The 21,587-nt window shown below is 58.8% G+C and overlaps 1 protein-coding gene across 3 annotated transcripts in view; it reads right to left on the reverse strand.

Annotated features, from left to right (window-relative positions):
- AGAP3 (ArfGAP with GTPase domain, ankyrin repeat and PH domain 3) overlaps positions 1-21,587 on the reverse strand; it is a 115,493-nt gene that overhangs the window by 46,669 nt on the left and 47,237 nt on the right. For 2 of the 3 annotated variants that reach the window (XM_050970913.1, XM_030228887.2), the window contains exons 3-9: positions 19,836-19,923; positions 19,572-19,657; positions 19,272-19,413; positions 17,810-17,944; positions 14,952-15,079; positions 6,477-6,632; positions 2,597-2,689 (exon numbers count right to left, since the gene is read on the reverse strand). In XM_050970913.1, coding sequence (XP_050826870.1) covers positions 2,597-2,689; positions 6,477-6,632; positions 14,952-15,079; positions 17,810-17,944; positions 19,272-19,413; positions 19,572-19,657; positions 19,836-19,923 — 828 coding nt within the window. Of the gene's footprint in view, positions 1-2,596; positions 2,690-3,953; positions 4,083-6,476; positions 6,633-14,951; positions 15,080-17,809; positions 17,945-19,271; positions 19,414-19,571; positions 19,658-19,835; positions 19,924-21,587 lie in introns of those variants that run through there. The other variant, XM_050970914.1, reaches the window with a different exon arrangement.

A 21,587-nucleotide genomic window follows, 5' to 3' on the forward strand; every position in this document is an offset into this window, starting at 1 on the left:
TTGGCATCTCCTCCTCCTTGCAAAGCCCAGAAAGGATGTACAGAGGCTGTGTTTGCAGAGCTGGGCCTCTGTTGGTCCCAATTCTCCCCATTTCACACAGGAACACCATGGAATGCCTTAATCCCACTAAACCAACACAGCCTCCAGCAGACCAGGGAAGGCCAGGCCCTGTCAGCAGCACAGAGACACGGGAGAAGGTGAAGAATCATCCTGCCCTGCAGAGTGGATCCTGGAGGTCCAGGCACAAGAGGCTGTCAGGTCCCTCTCAGGACCAGCCCTTGGCAGGCAGCAGCAGGATCTGGGGAACGAGGTCAGGTCTCACCGAGGGCTCCAGCTACTCTACTCTCAGCCTCCCCCACCTCACCACAGAACAGCTACCCACCACTTCCCCTGCTGCCCAGGTTGGGCTGACCCCAAACCAGAGCCTATGGGCACTGCCACTGCAAACCAACAACCCACTGCAATCAACAACCCACCTCATGCCAAGGACCTCCACACCAACAATGATCCACTACAAACAACAACCCACTGCACACCAACAATGACCTGCCACAAAGAACGACCCACTGCACACCAGCAACAACCCACTGCACAATCAGTGACCCACTGCACACCAAGGACCCACCACAAACAATGACCCACCACAAAGAGAGACCCACTGCACACCAACAAGGCCCTGTGCTGCAGAGAGCAGGGCATGGCCCAGCACGCAGCTGGGCTGCCTCTTCCTGCTGGGGCAGTGCCAAACTTGGGCACCTCAGGAGCAGAGCCCCCATGTGTGAGATCCCACAGCCTCCACCCTGGCATTGTTTCTCCTGTCACCGCTCCCCTTGGCTCCAGAGCCAGCCCTCCCAAGGCTGCCTTCCCAACACCAGCCTTCTTTCAGCACAGCCCCTTGCCTGGGGCACCAACAGCCCTGCACAAACCTTCCTCAGGATTGCTCCACCGGGCAGGGAAGGGCAGGAGCTTTGGCAGCTCCAGCATGGTCTCTCTTCTGACCCACCACTCCACTCCCCAGCTAGCCTGGCTTCACTGAGTCCTTCCCCATGGAACCTCAGCATGGAATCGTACCAGGCAGCCAGAACCTGGTGGAGATGTAGACTCTACTCTGCTGCCTCGTGTGCCAGCACTCCTGCAATGCAGGGACACAACTGGCCCTGTGCAACTCAGCGCTGGCAGGGCTGGGGGCCCATGGGGAACAGAGGGGCCAGCAGGGGGTAAATGAATCCACAACGGGGGCACAACGTGCAAGGCAGGAGCACAACCAGACACTGCCAGATCAATCTTTGCAAGGAAATGCAAGGAAATCCTGATGGAAACACCATCCAGGAAATCCACACCACTTGGCTCGCTTGGACGTCACCCACCACTGCTAGCCAGTGATGGACACAAGGGCAGGCAACACTCTGGGCTGGATCCAGGCAGTTCAGGCTTCCCTGGAAGCCAAGAGGCAGGAGCAGAATGCACTGCTGCTGGAGAGAGCAGTTCCTCCCTTACACTCCCAGCAGCTCACAGTGCCCGTGCTCACAGCTCTCCGTGGCAGCCCATGAAGAGGGCAATCCCCTTCCTGTCCTGCCAGGAGCAGGAGTAGGAGTGGAAAGGAACAGGAGAGAAGAGGAGCAGAAAGGAGCAGAGGCTGCAGCGGGCGTGGGGCATGGATGCCATCTGCTGGAACTGCTCTGCAGCCACCGCCGCAGCGCCCAGCAGCGCCCTGCCACAGCCCCCTGCACACCCACCCACCCACTCACCCACGGCACAGCCCCCAGGGCCCCCTGCATGCCCACCTACCCCACGGCACAGCCCCCAGAGCCCCCTGCATGCCCACCCACCCACGGCACAGCCCCCAGGGCCCCCTGCATGCCCACCCACCCACGGCACAGCCCCCAGGGCCCCCTGCATGCCCACCTACCCCACGGCACAGCCCCCAGAGCCCCCTGCATGCCCACCTACCCCACGGCACAGCCCCCAGAGCCCTCTGCATGCCCACCCACCCACGGCACAGCCTTCAGAGCCCCACTGCCCACCCACCCACCCAGCCACAGCACAGCCCCCAGACCCCACTGCACACCCACCCACCCACCCACGGCACAGCCCCCAGAGCCCACTGCACACCCACCCACTCACCCACGGCACAGCCCCCAGAGCCTCCTGCACGCCCACTCACCCACGGCACAGCCCCCAGAGCTCCCTGCACGCCCACCCACCCATGGCACAGCCCCCAGAGCTCCCTGCATGCCCACCCACCCACAGCACAGCCCCCAGAGCACCCTGCACGCCCACCCACCCACGGCACAGCCCCCAGAGCCCCCTGCATGCCCACCCACCCACGGCACAGCCCCCAGAGCCCCGCTGCACACCCACCCACCCACCCACGGCACAGCCCCCAGAGCTCCCTGCACGCCCACCCACCCACGGCACAGCCCCCAGAGCTCCCTGCACGCCCACCCACCCACGGCACAGCCCCCAGAGCCCCGCTGCACGCCCACCCACCCACCCAGGGCACAGGGCCCGCAGAGCACCCCCAGCAGCACTGGGGTGTGCAGCCCCCGGGGCAGGGGCACCAGCCAGCCCCCCAGGCTCCCTGGGAACACCGAACCTGCTTCATGGGAATGGCCCGCCCGCTGCCAATGCTGTCCGCTTTGCACTCCGGCACCTTCTTGTCGCGCTCCGGGTCCGCACCCTTGCGGGACTGGAAGAGAAGAGACACGGGCGCGTTAGAGCTGGGCACGCAGACCACACCACGGCCCCCTGTCCCCAGCAGCGCCAGGCCAGAGCGCTCTGCTCTCCCCCAGGCCAGCTCTCCCAGCACCCGGCCCCTCTAGGGATGCTCGGATGCTCCAGCCCAGCCCCCCGGCAGGCTCTCCTCTCCTCTCCCCCCACTGCAAGCAGAGCTGTCCTCCTCCTGGCAGAGCGGGGCTATGTGGGCCCCCCCTCCCATGGGGCACACAGGACATGGCGACAGACAGAAATGGCATGGGATGCAGGTGGAGCATGGATGGAAGCAGGAGAGGGTCAGGCAGTGAAGGAACTCACACCTCTACTAATCCAACAGATTTATTCTGGTAACACACTTGCACCATACAAAGTAGCACAGGTCACCGGGCAGATACCAGCCCCTTACAAAAGAGCATGGACAATAAATATCTACCACACGTCTAGAGCGGCGAGAGCGGGACCCACCAGCGCCCGAGGGCCGCGGGGAGAGCAAACTCTGATAAATACAATATGAAATTTACAGTCTGTTGAGCAGAACTCATTCAAAGTGCTTAGGACAGAGGGAAATACCAAGTCATACATGGCATGGAGCACAACCAATACATTCAGAATCACAACAATGGCAGGAGGCAGCGGCAGCGTCTCTCTGGAGCGTCCTACACACCCCCTCAGTCCAGGAGGGCCCCGTGTGCTTTGGATCAGAAAGGGATACGAGCCCCGCGCGCCTGGCACACCGATTCACCAGATTTTGGGCCCAGAACCAAACAAAGAGATCGAAAGAGAAGAAAACTAAAGAGACACAGATGGCTGCTCGGCTGCGAGGAGAAGAGGAGAAGGAGCAGGAGTCCATGCAGGCTGCAGAGGTGCAGGAGGGAAGAAGGAGCGGAGCGCTAGCGGCAGGCGCTGCAGCGGCTCCCGCAGGCAGCAGCAAAGCGTCTTTTGGCCCATCCAGCTCCATGCGCGGCTGTCGCCCGGTCCCGGTGTGTCTGCAGGTCTTCCCATCCCAGGAGGGTCGTCCGCCTGGCATCCCCGAGAAAGGGCAGTGCCTAGACAGCATCCAGCAGGCCCAGAAATGTCCCAGCTTAAAGTGCAGGCGCAGGCCGTCTCAGCGCTTCCTAGACTTTACATTGGGGGGATTTAAAAGGCTCCTGCGTGTCTCCGAGGGGGGGACCCATGCTGGCTGGAGGGCGGGCGAGCCTCTAATCTTAGATCAATCCCAGTGCCCATCCCTTATCCGGCCCTGGAGAGGCAATGAAAAGTGAGAGAATTTGTACAGAGGTGCCGTGTGTAACCACCTGGATCTTCTAATTTGGAAGGAGTTGGAAAGGCCTTTTTGTTGATGAAAAGTTGGAAACAGTGGCACATATCTGCAAATATCGAAAGAATAAAGAGTTTGGCAAGTTATACTCAGAACACGGACACGAGTCTGTCAGTGATGGGTGCCAGCAGACAGCACGACAGGCCACGGAGTGGGCGCCGGCGGCAGCAGCAGTCGGGGCTGGGGCAGGGGCAGGAGTGGGTGGGCGTCTCGAGGCCGGGTGGGCGCAGAGCTTGTCTCCACCTGGAGCTCTGGGGCACGCAGACCCCCCTGGGGGGGAATGCGATCCACTGGGGAGTGGGAGGGGAGCAGGAGAGGAGCCAGAGCAGGAGAGAGGAGGAGAGTAGGAGAGGAGGAGGAGAAGGAGGAAGAGAGAGGAGGAGGAGGAAGAGAAGGAGGAGAACGGGGAGGAGGGGGAGGAAAGGAGAAGGAGGAGAGGATAAGAGGAGCAAAGGAGTCAGGCATAGCTCAGGACTGGGGCTGCAGCAGCTCCCAGAGCTGGGCCGAGCACTGCACCTTGGAAAGGCCTGTGCCCACCTGGGGACCCTGTAAGGACAAAGGCTGCTGGCTACACCTGCACTGCCTGCCTGGGAAAAGCTAGTGGCAGAAAACAGCCTGCCCTCTCCTTCCCTTCCCGCCCTTCCTGGTCCTGTCCCACTGCGGGAGGTGTCGGGAGCTGCTGCTGCTGCCACGACCAGATGGGTGAAGACGTCAACGTGAGCCATGGATGTGCACCAGCACACGAGCAAGCAGGTGAGGTGAGCCCCAGCAGGTGAGGTGAGCGCGCGCCGAGCAGAGGTGAGCGCGCGGCGCAGAGCAAGCGTGAGCCGGGATGAGCGAGCGCGGGACAGCCCCGCGCCCGCGCGTGATGACTCCACAGCGAACAAGCGTAAGCCCCGCAGCAAGCCGCCCTCCTCCTCCCCCAGCGTGCCCACCCCGGGGAGCGAGCATGGGCTCCGAGAGCGTGAAGGCGAGCCGACGGCGAGTCCAGAGGTGTCGGGCAGCGTGGCTGGGTGGTGGCACAGCGCGAGCGCCCGCGGCACGGCAGCAAGCATAGCGAGAGGACGGCGGGGCCGGGCAGGCACCAGCCAGTGCTGCGTGCAGGGGGGCACGGCCTGGGCACGGCACAGCTACTGGGCATTCCAAAGGGCACAGGAGGGGAGACAGTGAGGGAACAACCATGCGCTGTGAGCGGGGACCTGCTGCGAGGGGCCGTGTGTTCTGGTAGGAGAGGGTGGGGAGCACAGCCTACCCACCAACAGCACCCAGATGGGGTGAGCGTGGGCCTGGGGCAGACACAGAGAGCTGGGCATGCGTGATATGCAGCCGGGGGAATGCACAGAGTATTTGGGAGGTCAGCGCAGAAGCTGCCAGGATGTCAGAAGCCAAGGGAGATGGGCACATTCCAAGCATGAGGAGTGGGGAATCTGGGATGCCAATGGTGCAGTGAGAGAAATGGGGCACAGGACACTGAATTTGTGTGGTCTGGGCTCAGAGCAATAGCGGCTGGTCACAAGGGTGACACAGCGCAACAGGTACAAGGGCTTTGTTGCGGCTGGTTCCACGAACAGCAGACACAGTGTGCTGAGCAATGGTGGCTGGAAAGCACATTGAGATGGGGAGAGGATCGAGGCCGGAGCCTGCACATGTACACAGGGAACAGAGGCTACACCTGCGCTAGACATGGGACTGGGATACGTGTGTGCTCACAGCGAGGGGACACTCGTGGCTGTGCTCAGAGCAAGGGTGAGTGTGAGGGCAGGACTGGGCATACTGCGTGGACGGCGTGTGCATGGTGTGAGAGCGTGCAGAGAGGCAGGCTGCAAGGCAACCAGCACAGCTGAGGGCTGCAAATGTACCCTGCTCCACCTGGGGCCCACAGCTTCGCTGCCTCCCCTCTGTCCTCCCTCCCTCCAGACCCACAGCAGCTCCCACATGCGCTGCTCAAGTCACGCAGGATTCAGGAACGGGAGTGAGCGGGGCCCCATGCCAGGTGCTGAGCTCTGCACAGCACCACTGGCACAGCATCACTAGCAGCAAACAGGAGGCCCACAGACCAGGGGCTCCGTGCCACGCTCGGGGTATGCAGCCCCAAGAAGAAGATGAGCGGAGTCACTAGTGCTGCGCACGCACAGCTGCACTCCCTGCAACGAGCAGGAGCTCACACACACTACACACCCACACGAGTGCACCCCTGCACACTCCCATGTGTGTGAGCACTGTCCTGCTCCCAGATGCTCCCCATGCACGCACACTCTGCCTGAAGCAGCCTGCAGCACCACGGTCCCTGCACACGCAGGTCCCTCCCACGTGCACACCCTGCCAGCACAGCACGGGTGACCGTGCAGGAGAGCCCAAGGGCTCAGGCTGCCCTGACCCAGTGTGCTGCCCTCTCCTGTGCTGCCAACCCACCCAGAGCTCCTGGGCTCCCTGTGCTGCTTACCGTGAAGATGTTGGAGCGCCGCTTGGACTGCTTGCGGATGGGGGTGGGCGTGTTGGAGGCAGCGATGGTCTCGATCCGCAGCTCCCGCTGGCTGATGCTCGGGGTGGAGGGCACGGAGGAGGAGTAGTCACTGAAGGCTCCTCCACCGTTGGTGGCCTGCAGGAGGAGATGGATGGTCAGAGAGGTCAGACAGGCCACCTGGAGGCACGACTGCAGGAACACCACCTGCCCCCCATGGCCTCATGCCAGGGCAGGGCATGCAGGACTGGGACTGGGTGACATCCAAAAAATCATGGAATCGTTTCAGTTGGAAGGGACCTTAAACACCATTTAGTTCCAACCCCCCTGCCACGGGCAGGGACAACTTCCACCAGACCAGATTGCACCAAGCCCATTCAACCTGGCCTTGAAAACTTCCAGGGATGGGGAGCTCACAACCTTTCTGGGCAACCCAGAAAGACATCCAATGCCAGACACTGCTCCTGCTCAACAGGGGGGCTTGGGAAGCCTTTCACCTCTTTCTGCTCTAGTTTTTTCACCAGTAAAATGTTCAAGCTCTGAAATCAAAGAGAAGGGCAGCAAATGGCCAGAGAAACCCAGCTGAAGCCCTTCCAAACATAGGTGTGGAATAAGGTCTGAGGCAGCAGGGTCCCAGGTAGCTGTGCCCATCAGAGGAGCACAGCTAGGGCACCTTCACCTGCTCCCAGAACACAGGATCAGGGTCACTCTCCTTGGGCAGTCATTCCCTTCCTCTCCACTGAGCCCCTCAGACACGAGGCTGTGAGGCAGCCCAAAGCCTGCCAAGCTCCAAGTCCCACTCATCCATTCCCTGTCTCATGAGTAAGGCCGTGATGCCAGTGGGGATGCGTGTCCCCAGGACTCCAGCCTTCACCTGGCACAAAGTGCCACACCTCAAGCTCAACCTCTGTGTGAAACCCATCTCTGCTGCTGGCCTGGAGGTCTCTCTGAGCAGACCCTGAGGCTGGCACACACTTCCCATGCCTGCAGACCCCCACAGCCACAGCTGCGCCATGTGCCTGGGAAGACAAGGGGCTTCACCAACCCCTCACTGGACTCCAAGGCAAGAGGAAGATCCAACCATGCACTAATGTCACCAACACATCTCTTCCAGACAAGGCTGCTCACCCCCACCCTGCCCAGTGAGGGCAGCCACTGGACAGGGGCTTAGGGACACCCCAGGAACAGTACTGGCATGGAAGCATTTCAGGTCTGCAGCCCAGCACATCTCACCATGACAGGCACATGGCAGCCTGAGCTCCCGGGCAGTTCTGAACAGCATTTCAGAAACACATGGAGGAGCTGCCCCTAGAAGGGCAGGTGAGCTCCATCACCCCAGAAGGGGCAGCCTGCCTCCTCCCAGCTCCACACTCACGGAGTGGTGGCATCACTGGCCCAGTGACTTCCTCCACCCCACCTATACTCTGAGCACGAGTGCAGCCCTTGCAGGGTGATGATCTGCTGAAGGGCCTCCACAAAAGACCCCCATCCCCAGTGGGATCAGAGCCTTATTCTGAGACAAGCAGAGAAGTGTGAAAGGGGCTGCACAGGCAGAGCAGTGACCATGATCCATAGCCCTGTCTTAGAGAGAGATGCAACCTTCACCCCAGCCATGGATCCCCTCATCTTTAACAAGAGATGTGGGAGAAGACAGACAATGAGAACTTAAGAGAGGAAAAAGCCACCCAAGCAGCATTTCAGTTTCTTCCTCACGATAGCAGAGCAAGGAAAAGAATTCCATGCTGTGAGCAGGTGGGTGGTTCAGACCATCCCAGCTTATCTGGAAACAGGAACATTTCTGGAGTCCTGAAACACAGAACAAGAGGGAACCTGGCCTGGTTGTGCTTTTCCACAAGTACAAGAGGCTGGGAACTTGGTCCACTTCGCCTGGGAGCTCCTCTGCAGGGTGAGGAGCCCTGTGCTGGACAAGAAGGTTCTGCTGCCAAGTCCCAGGGAAGGGGGGACCACCAGGGACACAAAGGGGTGAAGCAACATGTCACCTGCCAGTGACTCCTGAACCTTCAACAGAGAGAGCTGCCATCAGTGCTGGCTCCAAGAGCCACACAGGAGTGCTGTGATGAAGGAAGAGCTGCAGAGAGCCAAGGCCACCGAGTGCACACATGTGCAGTCTGTGTTTAACTGATTCTCACCACCTGTGAATAGGGCAAAGAAAGTGAAACATTCCAAGGGCTAGGAAGAGCAGGAGGATGCAGCAGCACAGACAACCTGCCACGAGGAACAGTGAGCTGGGCATGGCTGTCTCTCCAAGACCAGCTCCTGGCCATGCTTGGCATGTCTGGGTGACCTTGGCTGCCCTTTCATGATGCTGTGACTGTGGGGAGGAGCCAGTTCCAAGGAGGCTGCAGAGCTCCTGAGCTCCTGCCAGAGCCGCTGGAACAAACCCTGTGGCCGCAGGTGATGGACACTAAAGCATCAAGGTAGAAATTTTGCTACACCCTGGTTTATATTTTACTTACTCACTACAATCCTGTGTGTCCTTTCTGTCAGGCCAGAATAATTTTCCTTAGCCTGTAAGTCTGCCTGGTGTTGGAGCCAAGGTTACTGTCCTTGAGTGATGAAGGACACTGGCCTTTGAGCCTCCCATGTCACACAGACCTAACCTCAGGAAGGGCTCTGGGGCTGGAGGATGGCTCACACCAGGCTACGAAGGCAAGCTGCCACCAGCTTGGGGGCAGAGGAGAAACTCCTCCAAAGACAGAGAACAGCTCAGGCAATCCTGAGCCAATCCTGAGCTCTGCTGGAGCAGGGAGCTCCCTAACCTCCATGGGATCCAGGGATACAAATCCCAGGGATGTGGGAGAACAAGACGGCAGGTCTGGGCCAGTCCCACGTGTCTGCTGTTGTCAGGTACTTTGCTGGTGGACCTGAACAACCACCTGTGGTACCACTGGAATCTGAGAACACAGCAGGAACTGGAAACCTGGTACGCACCCATGGGACAAATCTTTCCCATTAGTGTGTAACTGGTGGAAGAGCATCAGCAGCACCACGGGTGCCTGGGAAGGGCAGAACTCAGCTGGAGTTCAGGGCAGGAATTCCTGGTGTAACAGGGCCTGAGGCAGAACAAGGAGCTTGGGAAGGGCTCTGAGTGCAAGAGCACAGACAAACAACAAACACCAACCTGGTGTCTGTGGGAAGAAGGGAGAAGCCAGAGGAGCACAAGGACAGTGGAAAGTGCACCATGAGCAGAGCAGGCAGAGGGACACGGCTTCCACGAGGAAATGCCAACGCCTGTGCCTCAGCTCCTGAGCTCTGACAGAACAATGTGCTGCAGCAGGCCAGTGAGCACTGTTACAGCTCAGGTGAGCTGCCCTCGGGGCTTCATTTCACTTGCAAACTTTGATTTTCCACCTCTTTCCTCTGATCTCTCCCTGAAGTGTGGATGAGGGCCCTCCCAGTGCCCCCCCAGCCCGTGCAGGAAGGCAGACCGAGGCCATGGGAGAAGAGCCACCATACTGGGCAGCCCAGAGCACGGCAGGGATGGCAGCAGCTCCCAAGGCCCAGGGGGCACCCAATTCCCTCCACCAGCCTGCTGGGTACCTGCATGGGGTACCTGTGTTACCTCCTGCCAGCTGCTGGGAACCAGTTTCCTGGCAGAAAGACAAACTGCCATCCCACAGCAAACACAACACTGACTCACCCACAGCCTGGGGAACTCCCAAAGGCATCCCAGAGGCCCTGAAGAAAGACTGAGAACGGGGCACCAAAAGTGAGGAAATCAGGTAGAACAACTCTGCAGGTGTTGCAAGCACCCACTGGCCCGAGAAACTCCCATCCCCTCCCTGCAGGCAAGGGCCAGGAGCTGCCAGGAGGGAGCAAGGTGGGAGTCAGGGCCAAGTGAGGAGTGGGATTCCCAAACCCATCCAACCTGCTCACTCAGCAATAGGTGTGGGCAAGATACAGAGAGGAGAGCCCAAGGCAGCAGGCAAGAGCTTTCCCTGGGGCTGCTGGCTCTGGGCAATACCAGGTGCCTGCTCCAGCGGGTGCAGACCCACAACCCTCAAGCTGCTGGGAAAGCCAAAGGGACAGACCTGTGTCCCCAAGGGAGTGCAGGACTCCAGGGAGTGCTGGCCCTAGCTCCTGCTGTTCCAGACTGATGCTGAGCACAGCAGCCAGGGTCAGGGACCCACTAAGCACACCCAGTGACTGATGAGAGCTGTGAAAAACCCTGACCAGGGCTGACCTGCTCCTACAGCTCCCTTTCCCTCCCCACAGATGGAGCAACATCCTCCAGGCACCGCTGCAGAATAAGAGAAAAAACCCCAAACTCCCAAAGGCAGAAATGGAACCAGGGCCTTTGGCTGGTTCCCAAGACCATCAGGCACTGTGCAAGGAGAATGTCCCAGGAGAAGGGAATCCTCCAGAGAGATGGGCAACAAGGAGTCCCTCCTCTCCCAGTAACCACGCTGGACTGGTCCAACTGGCAGACCAGACAAGCAGTGGCCACGTCCACAAAAGTTAGTTTGGCTCAGCCAGAAGCGTCAAGCTGCTTCCAGAAGAGTTGTGCCCAGAACAAGAGAAGGGGCAGGGCTGGGCCCCAGCTCCTACCTACCAGAAGAAGCCCTCTGTGGGGGACTCCTTGTTCCCATTCCAAGAAAAGTGCCTTCTCAGCTGGCAGCTCCAGAGGACAGCGCTGTCCCTGCAGTGTGGACAGACCAGGCTCTCAGCAGTACTGCCAATCCCAGTTCCAGGGGCTCCTCCTGCCCCTAGATGCCAATTGTGTCATTACAGGGCCTCCTCCTGACCCCCAAATGCCAGTTCCACTGCTCCAGGGACTCCTCCTGCCCCCCCAGGCAGTACTGGAAGGGAAGTGGATCCTTCCATCCCAAGTGCATGTCTCACCTGTACACACTGATACCTGAGGCACAAGGCAAAGCTCCTAATTGTGTTTTTTGTCTGGCTTCTCTCCACCTCATTTCCATGTTAACTCCTGTGCTCCTAAACTCTTTCTTGAGAGCCTTCTTCCTGCTTTCTCTGTGCCAGTTACTCCTCCTTGACTTGCAAAACCAAATGAGAAACGCTGGTGAGAGCCCCAGGCCAGCTCAGCTCCACAAACACCTTGTCACCCTCCCATCTGTCCTTCCAGGCAGGGCGAGCCTGTCCCCCCCCTCCCAGAGCTGCCCCACCATGTACTGCTGGGCCAGGAGCAGGGGACACCAGGACACTGCTCCCCAGTACCCCCAGGCATGGTGCCCTCCCACGAGGGCAGCCTGAGCTCACACCTGAGTGTGTGGGCTGCTCTGACCCGTTCCCTGTCAGAACCATCAGTTATGGGTGAATTTGTTTCCCAAAGCTACTTGGATTTTCCCTGAGGACAGCGGGGAGCAGCTCCAGAACCTCAGTTCCGAGCCCATGCAAGAACAGGCAAATGCTTCACGGCATTTCAGGATCACTCACCATTGCTTCACTACTTTTAGAGGCGTCCTTAGTAATGGGGAGAGACGTGCAAACACCTGGGGCAAAGATTGCTGCACGGGTCACTGGCACCACAAGGCTTTGTGGTGGGACCCCACAAGACCCAGGAACACAAATTGACTTTGGGAGACTTTTGTGGGGCCCAGGCAGCCGAGGGCAGGGGGGCAGGGCCCAGAGCAGGTCCGGGGAGGGGGTGCAGCCCCTGCGAGCTGCACGCTGCGTTACTTCCCTTCACAGCTCTGCTTCCCACCACAGCTCCCTACGTCCCTCCAGCCAAGCCAGGAGCACAGCAAGGTACAGAGAGCAAAGGTCTGTCCCCGAGCAGGCAGCCAGAATTCACCTCTACACAGACGTCGTCTGCAAGCCGTGCTGAGAGGTGCTCTGTGGGAAGGAAAGGAGAGGAAAGCAGGGACGCCTCTGAGCAAACTCCTCACAAAGCTCATAACATGCACTTAGAAAATTCTTCCAAAATTTGCTTCCCCGCAGCCAGTCCTAACTCCACCCCTTTGTTCAGTGCTGCCTTTCCTGAAGGAGCTCTTTCATGTCACACCTGTGTATTTCAGGTCAGGCTTGGCCAATCTCTGCACTCATTCCTCAGCTAAATCAGCCAAGTGCTTACGTTCCTCCTGTGTCGGGGTCTCTTCCCTCCCAGACGTTTTTGCTACTCCTTCAGGTTCCATGCACAGTCCCTTGAGTGACTGGACTCCAGCTGGGGAACCCAGGGGTCTGGCAGCTCTGTCCCTTGCACAGGGAATACTTTTCAGCTCCACAGTAAACACCCTGCCTGCCTGGCACAGCCAGTGCCAATGACACACATTTGTGGGGACTCTGTTCTCATACTTTGGACATGGAAAAAAACCCTAAACAAGTGTCCAGCTCCCCTGAGAAATGCTGACCTTGGCCATCAGCCTCTTGCTTCCCTTCCAGCACAGGTGGTCTCTTCCAAACCAGGCTCAAACTGTACACAATTTGCTAATAAAACCCTCAAATTACCAGAGACACACAAATGTGTATTTCCCTGGGACTTTGCTCTCCACCTTGGATGTCTCCCACTGAACTTGTCCCCAGCTTTCTGGACACAAGCACACCCTGACAGAACCTGGCTTTGCAGCCTTCCCCAGTGTGGGAACTCAGCGCATCACCTCGGATGCTCTGAGTCCCAGGGAGACCCCTTGGGGGGCTCAGAAGTCCTGGAATGTAGCCAAGAGCACCTGGTGGCTTGATTTTGACCCTTCAAGGGTCGTGCTATCAAAGCATGAGGATATGGAAGTTTCAGAGGTTTGAATGGTGTAGGGCAGGTGTTTTTATAGAATAGAATATAGGTTTTAAGATTTTGGTACAGGGGGGTCTAATGGAGGCAAGATGGAGGATTCAGGCCCGACCTCGTGGCTTTTCTCCTTCTTCTTGTCATCCATCTTCTCTGTGATGTGTGCATTTTAGATTGGTTCATACTAAAAGTGCACTGTTTAATAAAGGTGATGGGCATTGGGGAAAAATTGTAAATATCACATACGCAATTATCAGTATAAGAATGTACGACCGCCCTAAAGGGGCAGAGAGTGCTTGTGGCTGCCTTGCTGGTCAGATCTCGGCTGGGCAGAACAAAAACCTTAGAGATAAGCTTTAATAAACAACCTGAAGACCGAACTATAGAGGAGTCCAGACTCGTCTGTTCATCGCGGGCTGCCTGCGAACCGTCCCACGCGAGCCACCCCACGCATGTCCGACAGAGACACACAGCCGATCGGACACCCCAGCAGCCCATCCACTTGCACACGGACTTTACCTGAACTTGCTGGTGTCCAGGTGACCTGCAGCACCAGGAAGCTGGCACAGGTCTCTGCCAAAACCTACACTCACCTACTTGCAGTCCAGCTTTAGAAGCCTCTGCACTCCGGTAGGCGGCAGATATGGCTCAGGTCTGTGCAGGGACAGGCTCCAGTGGTGGGGGCCCAGGAGTCCTGCCAGGGCTAGGAGGCTCTGACACACCCAGAGCTTCAAAGGCAATCCCTTATGGAAAACCCATCAGCTACACGTGCTGTCCCCCAGTGACAGGCAGATTTCCTGCAGTCCCTGTCACAGATCCTGTGAATCCATATTCCAGCTGCTGCAGGGATGGAATCTGTTGCCTTGAGTGCCCTGGGGAGCAATGGAGCCCAGGACCTCTCCTTTCTGACTCACCAGTCTCCCAGCAAGCATTTCTGTGGGTACTGGCAATGTAGCAAAGCTTGAACGCAGTGAGGTGGCTGCCTGAAGGATCTCCTCCCCCAGCCCCTCACCATGGAGCCTGTCCTGCTCAGCTCTGCTCCAGCATCACAGAACATCACCACCCTCCCGCAGCAAGACCTTGGCAAACCCTACCAACAGCACAGAGCCCTTCCTGTGGCAGAGGGGAGGGAACCTCCTTCCCTGTTCTGCTCCTCAGCTCACCACTGAGCACACCTCTCCACAGGTACATGCCCTCAGATGCAGGGGCACGTATACCATCAGCTTCCTGAGCCCGGGGAAGCAGGACCTGAGCAGCTGTGCCTGCCCAGCTGGGGCAGCCAGGGCAGCCCCTCTCACACAGCCCCTGTGCTGCCAAGGGCTCCCCACACACTGCTCACAGCTCTGCTGTGTGCCTGCCAAGGTACGACACAGTCTGGGGACATGAGCCACACCCAAAGGGCTAGACATGGAACTTGACCTCAGGGCGGGCATCAAACTGTCACACAATCAAAACCATGGAGTGCTTGGGGTTGGAAGGGACCTTCAGGCACATCTCATTCCACCCCCTGCCTTGGGCAGGGACACCTTGCACAGAGCTGCTCCAAGCCCCAGTGTCCAGCCTGGCCCGGGTTGCTCCCAGGGAGCCACAGTGCTCTGGGCTATGGAAGCAGCCCCAGGGTGACACCACTCTGCCCTTCCAAGAGCCAGCCACAGCAGTAGCACGAGTCTGAGGCTGAACTGAACTGCTGGCTACTGAGCTCAGGGTGTGGAGAGCACAAGAGGTGCTTGGCTTCCCCCGTGGCCATTCCCCACCTGGTTGATGTGGACTGAAGGAATGGAGGCTGCAGACACAGATGAGTGGCTGGGTGAGTTGGGCAGGGACTTGCAGGGGCCGATGGACAGCTGGTGCTTCTTCCGGAGAGCCACCACCTTCTGAGCCACTGCAAAAGGGACAAAGGGACAGGTCAGCCTTCAGAAAGCAGCTTCCTCCCCACACAGATTTCTGTAGGGCTTCAGGGAGAGCCCGGTCCTTGCCCTGACTGGTGTGCTGCCTGCACTGCTCAGGCTGAGTGCCCAGAGGCCACCTGCCCTCTCGGGCATCACACAGAACAGCAACTGCCCATGGGCACCAGCGGAGCCTGGGCCTGCTGCAGGAGAATCCCTGGGCAGTCCATCACTTCTCAGTCACCCCACACAGCATCTCCAGGAGCCAGGCACTGGACTGCCTGGGCAAATGGCACCTCCACCAGTCTGGGCCTTGTGGGTCTGTAAAGGAACACCCTCTGGGGGTCTCTGCAGAATTCTTGGGGGGTCACTAGGGACCTCTACATGCTCTTCCTCTCCCTCTTGCAGTGCTGGGTTTCTCTGAAACACTGAGTGATGCTCAGTGCTCACAGTGACCCTGGGCAGTGGGGCTGCTCAGGCTCTGCAGGCAGGGCACACCTCACTGCTTGTCCAGCACAGCTCTGTGTGGCAACCAGAGGAATCAGAACAGACTGGTGTAAGGGATGGCAGAAATTATCCCGGAAGATCTGGCTGATGTTCAGGAAGCAGAAAAGCCTGGGCCTGGCATGCAGGAAGGTGAAGGTCACCTCAAGGTGCCTCACTGCAGGACTGGGGAGATGTTATCCCTCCAGTGTGGTCTCATGGTTAATTCCTCATTAGCAGTAGTGGTATGGGATAACTGATGGGCACAGCCTCTGCCAGGCTACCTGCCCACAACTGCAATGGCTGAGGGCTTTTTCTGGATATTTCCTGGTCCCTGGGGAGCTGGAGCTCACAGTGTGCCCAGCCAGCACTGGGATGGGAGATGTCCCCTGGGCAGGGGCTCCAGGGTCTCCCTGGGAGCTCGTGGGCCTGCAGCCCCGTGTTTGAGGGGACGATGGAGAGCAGCAATGCCACCAGCACCCCTGCCACAGGTCCTGGGCCATGGAGCTGCTGGCTGCCCTCTCCTGCCCTCTCCAGTGCTCAGAGCAGAGGAAAGGCAGGACCATGCACTCGAGATCTGCAGCAGAGCTGAAACTCAAGAAGTCGCCCACAGCACAGCTGCTGCCCCTCCTGCACCCTGCAGGACCAGGGCTGGGTCAGCGCTCCTCCTCCTCAGGAGCATCGCCAAGGGGACCACGGCCAGGGCTCCCTGACCTTTTCTTGGTACAGAAACACCCTTAAAATGAAGCCCAAGAACTGAGGCACCCCACACTGATGGCTCCTTGCAATCTGTCCTGGCATCTGCTGAATCGGAACCCCACATTTCTGCCAACAGGAATTGTGAGGGCGACCCTGAGAATAAAGTTCTTTAACCAGACCTCTTTGGAGCCAAGAGGGCAGAAGGCACATTCCATACCAGCCCCCAGCTCAGCGGGGCTCTGCCGTGAGGGGACCATGCCAAGCACCCCTCGGGGCAGGCCCACCTCAGGGAGTCCTGAAGCTGAGCAGACACTGCAGGACACAGCCCAGCCCAGGGCACTGTCCCTGCTCCTGCCAGGGCCACCTCCCGGCAAGACCTGGCAACACCAAGATCCCATCCTCTCACCACAGAAGTTCCTGTGACATCTGTGGACTTGGGAAGGATGGAGGAGCACAGTTCCCACAGAGCCAGCAGCACCTCCAGAGGGAATCAGAGGACATGAGAGACCAGCAAGGAGGAAGTGACCCCATTCTCCTGCCACGTGTCCTTCTCACGGTGACCTTTGGCAGCCTGAGTGCCCAGACACAGCCACAAAATCCCCAACACATCAGGCACACGGTGCAGTGTGCTCAGACCAGACACAGCACAGCTCAGCCACAGCTCCAGGCCCCAGACCAGACACCAAGGCCTGCTCTGAGGGTCTCTGCTGCTCCTGCTGAGCTGTGGTGGCACAACAGCCAGGGCCACCCAGGTCTTGGAGAATCCCTGGGCGGCTGGTGAAGATGGGGACACCAGTTTGTCTGTCCTGGAGCATCCCCCACACTCTGCAGCACCGTGTGCATGTATGGGAACTGTGAACACCAAGGGGCAGGGTGGTCACTCCTTCAAGCTCTCGTGCCAGCACGTGGACCTGCTCCCCAGAAAGGTCAGTGGCTACTGGCTGTGACCCAGGGCAGTGGCAGGGAAGGGCTCTCCAGAAACAGAGGTGCAGCACACACTCCACCCTGCAAAGGGAAGTGGACATCCTTTCCAGCCTGCCTGGGGCAGGTCTGCTGGGATCTGGGGTGGAAGGAGTCACATAAGGACAAGTCTGACAGAAACTGGATTGCCATATGAGGCAAGGTCCTCACAGAGTCTGTGACTGCCAGGACTCCACCAGATGCCCAACCAGCTGCACCAGGATCCACCAGTGCTCACTAGGAAGAACTGCTTACCCACTCCAGAAGCACCTCATCCCATCAGCTTCAGGCCATTCCCCCTTGTCCTGTCACTAGAGGGACACACAGTCTCCTTCAGGGTAAGCTCACAGTTAATTTAAGCAGACTGCAGACCCCCAGGAGATGGTGCAGGTCCCCTGTGCCCCTGAGCATCACGGTGCTGCAGCCCCCTCTCCGAGCCCAAGCAGGAATGCTCTCTCACGCTGTTCCCATGAGGAACAGCTGCCCACCCAGCTGTCCAGGTGCTGCTTTCCTGCTCCAAGGGCAGCACAAAGCCCTCTGTGAGGCCCCTGCCATGCCCAGACCCCCGAGGTGAGTGCAGTTACCATCCTGGAAGACCCTCTCCACGTTCAGGCCGTAGGTGGCACAGGTCTCGTAGTAGGTGCAGCGCTTCAGGTCGTTGGAGAGCTTCCGTGCCCGGGAGTCGTCGATGACGCGGGGGTTGGTGGCACTGATGGCATCTGCAAACCAAAGGGACAGGAGGCTGGAAGGCACGGAGGGAGCCTGTCCCACCCATCCACGGGTCCCAGGACACCTCTGGCCTCCCTCTCTCATCACACAGAGGAACCACCTCTACAGCACTGTCCTGTAAATAAATGCCTGTGATCACAAAGTCCCACGTTTGAAGAAAAATGGATGAATCTCTAAATGAACCTGACTCAATTTCCCAAACCACCCAGCCACCAACCTTTCAGAAAGACAGAGACAGAACACCTCTGGGAGGTGTGGGGACCAAGCCCCAGCTGCCAAATAAAATTGATTTGTCAGTCTCCAACATTTTAGGGCTCATGGCCAAGCCCTACATGTTAAAGATTCCAAGGGAGAAATCCTCCTGGTTTAACAAGAAAGTCAACTCTGTAGGGATGTCTCCACAGTAAAGGAATTCCTGGACAGCTCTAAAATACAGGCTCAATTTGTATTCCAGATAGCCACCAAGTTCTTGCCTGTTTTGGAAAAACTTCTTTCCAAAGAGGAATCCAACTCCTTAAAGACAAGTCAGGGACAGCTGGGGGCTGTGAACAAACCTTCTCAGGTAGGGTAGGAGTGGGACCTGCCCTGTGAGGAAGCCCTCCTCCAGCCCTCCAGATGGTTGTGTGCCTGTTCTAAGGCTAGGACCTCACCTGGTTCTGTGTCTGGGACAACAATGGCCACTACCCTGTTACCTGTCCCACTGCTGCATCTCCACAGAGCATGCTGCCACCCCATTCCCGAGCCAAGACCACTCAGTCCTAAAATTCATTCCATGATCTCTAAATAGCCAAAGTTTAACAACTTTCTTCTGCTTTTAATATGGGGGTCTGGAGTAGACCCCCTGTGACTCCCTCCCACTGCTCCTGCCTGTCTTCCTGGCCTCAGTGCTTCTTCCTGGCTATGAACAGGTCACACAGCGCTCAGACCTGTCCTGCCAGGACAGTTTTCCCCTACATCCACGTCCTGCTCCTGCTCTCTACTGTCACACAGAAACTCTTCACCCCAGGCTGCCTGCTGCCTGTGCTGGCAGAGCTGGGGGAGGCAGCACCAGGGTATCATGCCCTTTCCAGAGGAAAGTGGCTCCATGGGATGAGGCAGCTGAGATGGTGTGAGCAGGAACTCCCTCCTCAGGGCCTTGGGCCAGGGCCCCAGCATTGTCCCTCAGCCCCACATAAGGCTCACAGACCAGGATGGCCCCGGTGCTCTCGGGCCAGCACCCTGTGCTCTGGGCAGTGCCCCGTGCCCCAGGGCCAGCAGGATGCTGCAGCAGCGCTCTCGCCCGCGGCTGGGCTGGGGGAAGCCGGGCGCCGTCCTCACCCTGTGTGCCCACCAGCACCATCGGCACCTCGGCGGTGTTCCGGTAGCTGCAGAGCCGCAGGTAGTAGTTGTAGACGGTCTGGAAGCTGATCTCATCCTCCAGGCTGAAGACAAACACCACTGCATCCACCCAGGCAGCAAACTGAAGAGACAGGGCAGGATTACAGCACGGACAGACAGCCGGATACCCAGGCCTGGGGCAGCCAGCAAGGGCAGCCACAGCCCAGGCTCAGCCAGCACCACCCTCCCCAGCCCCTCCACCCGGATGGGAAGGGACCACAGGGAGGACAGGTCTCCTACCTGGAGCTCAGGGGGGCCCCCTTCATCTCGAATCAGCAGCAAGTAGCTCTGACCATCCACCACGATCTCCTTCTTAAACCGGCCACCTTGGGGAGCAGAGCTGCCGGTCAGTAAGGGGGATGCAAGCAGGGACACCCCAAACGAGGGCTGGGGGGCTGCAGAGCCCCGGGGCAGGGGAGGAGGTGCAGGGACTGGGGTCACCTTCTGCACCATGGAGAGGAGTGATCCCAGCCCATCCCCAGGCACCTGGGAAGCAGACCTTACCCTCTGGAGACTCCTCCTGCACGTAGGTGCCGGTCAGGTAGCGGTGCACCAGGGCCGACTTGCCACTGGACAGGTTCCCCACGATGCCCTGGAACAGATGCATGTGTCACTGGTGTGCCCAGAACGTGTACACGAGGCCACCCCCATGAGGTGACAGCACCGGTGCTGGGGCACACTCTGATGAGAGGCAGAGGTGTCCCTGAGAGGACAGGGATGGTGTCACCCAGCCCAGCATTCGGTGAGAAGCCAGGGGATGGACTGGGCTCAGTCAGGCAGGGAGCAGCTGAAACTGGGGCACAGCCACCTGGACAGAGGGCACTGAGCACTCCTGTCCTCACCTGAACAGGCACTGCCCTGTCAGAGCCACACCAGCTCTTCCCAGAGCCCCTCTGCTCCTCAGGGAACACCTGCCATCCCAAGTCAATTCAGAAGGAGAAAAACCTCTTCTCCCAGCCCACACATGCCCAGTTTTGGGGTGCTGCAGCTCTGGACAGCAGCTGCCAGTGGAAGGGGAGCAGAGAGCAGCTCCACGCTGGGTGCAGGCCCAGCATGTGCTCCTGCCTGAGGCATCAGCACCACGGCAGCACTATGTGCATCTCCCAGGAAGGGAGATGGTGCCACCCACACAGAAACACCCAGCACCAATGTTCAACCAACACAGGAGAAAGCTGTGAGCACCAAATGGAACTGGGTGGAAGCGCATCTGACTGCAGCACCCTCAGACTGGCCATGAAATGCAGGTGGGTGACCCAGGATGGGTGAGTCAGAGAGCCCAGCTCGGCTCGTTGACAGTGTCCTGACCATTACTGGGGGATGGGGTCTGTACTGCAGGATCTGGAGCACGACTCTGATGAGAATTGGCTGAGTGAGGGGCTCAGCCTGGAGAAAAGGAGGCTCAGGGGGAACCTTCTTATCCCACAACTCCCTGACAGGAGAGTGCAGCCAGGTGAGGATTTGGCTCTGCTCCCAAGTAACTAACGACAGGACAAGAGGTAACATCCTCAAATTGCATCAGGGAAGGTTAAGGCTGGATATCAGATATCCCTTTTCCACAAAAAGGGAAGGGGTCACCTTCAGCTGAAGGTGAACCAAGTTACTATCCCCAGAAGTGTTCAAAAAATGTGGAAGTGGCAGTTGAAGATATAGTTTAGTGGTGAACATGGCAGTGGTGCTGGTTGATAGTTGGACTTGACGATCTTAGAAGGCTTCTCTGGCCTTAATGGTTCAGCTGCCCTCACAGGGCCACACCAGTGCCAGAAGATGTGGGGTGAGGAGTGGCTACGAACACTAAAGCTGCCTCTGCCACCATGGAAGTTTACAGCCAAACTTTTCCAGGCACAGGGATGAGCCTGGCAGGTGAGTCACCACCAGGCAGGTTCTCCAGCTCTCAGGCAGGCACTCAAATGCTCCTGCTGCCCTGGGCCAGGCACATGCTCCCCGGGAGAAGCAGAGAGGCACCAGCCCCATGGCCTGTTCAGCACAGACCGTGCTGGCAGAGCCAGGACAGCAGCCTGTGTGCCAGCTCCTGGTGCCAAGGGAGCCAGCACAGGGCAGGAGCAGGGAGCACTGAGCAATGGCTCCCACGGGCACGCCCTCACCACTGCTCCCTGTGCCACCCCTCAGAGCAGTGACAGACCCCGACACAGGTGACAACACAGAGCGGGGCTGGGCTGCAACCCTGCCCTGTCCTGCTGCTGCATCTCCAGAGCCTCGCTGGGCAGGGGCTGCCCCACTGCTGTGCCCATCTCAGGG

This window comes from Serinus canaria, chromosome 2 (genome assembly GCF_022539315.1).
Source record: "Serinus canaria isolate serCan28SL12 chromosome 2, serCan2020, whole genome shotgun sequence".
NCBI classification, from domain to species: Eukaryota; Metazoa; Chordata; class Aves; order Passeriformes; family Fringillidae; genus Serinus; species Serinus canaria.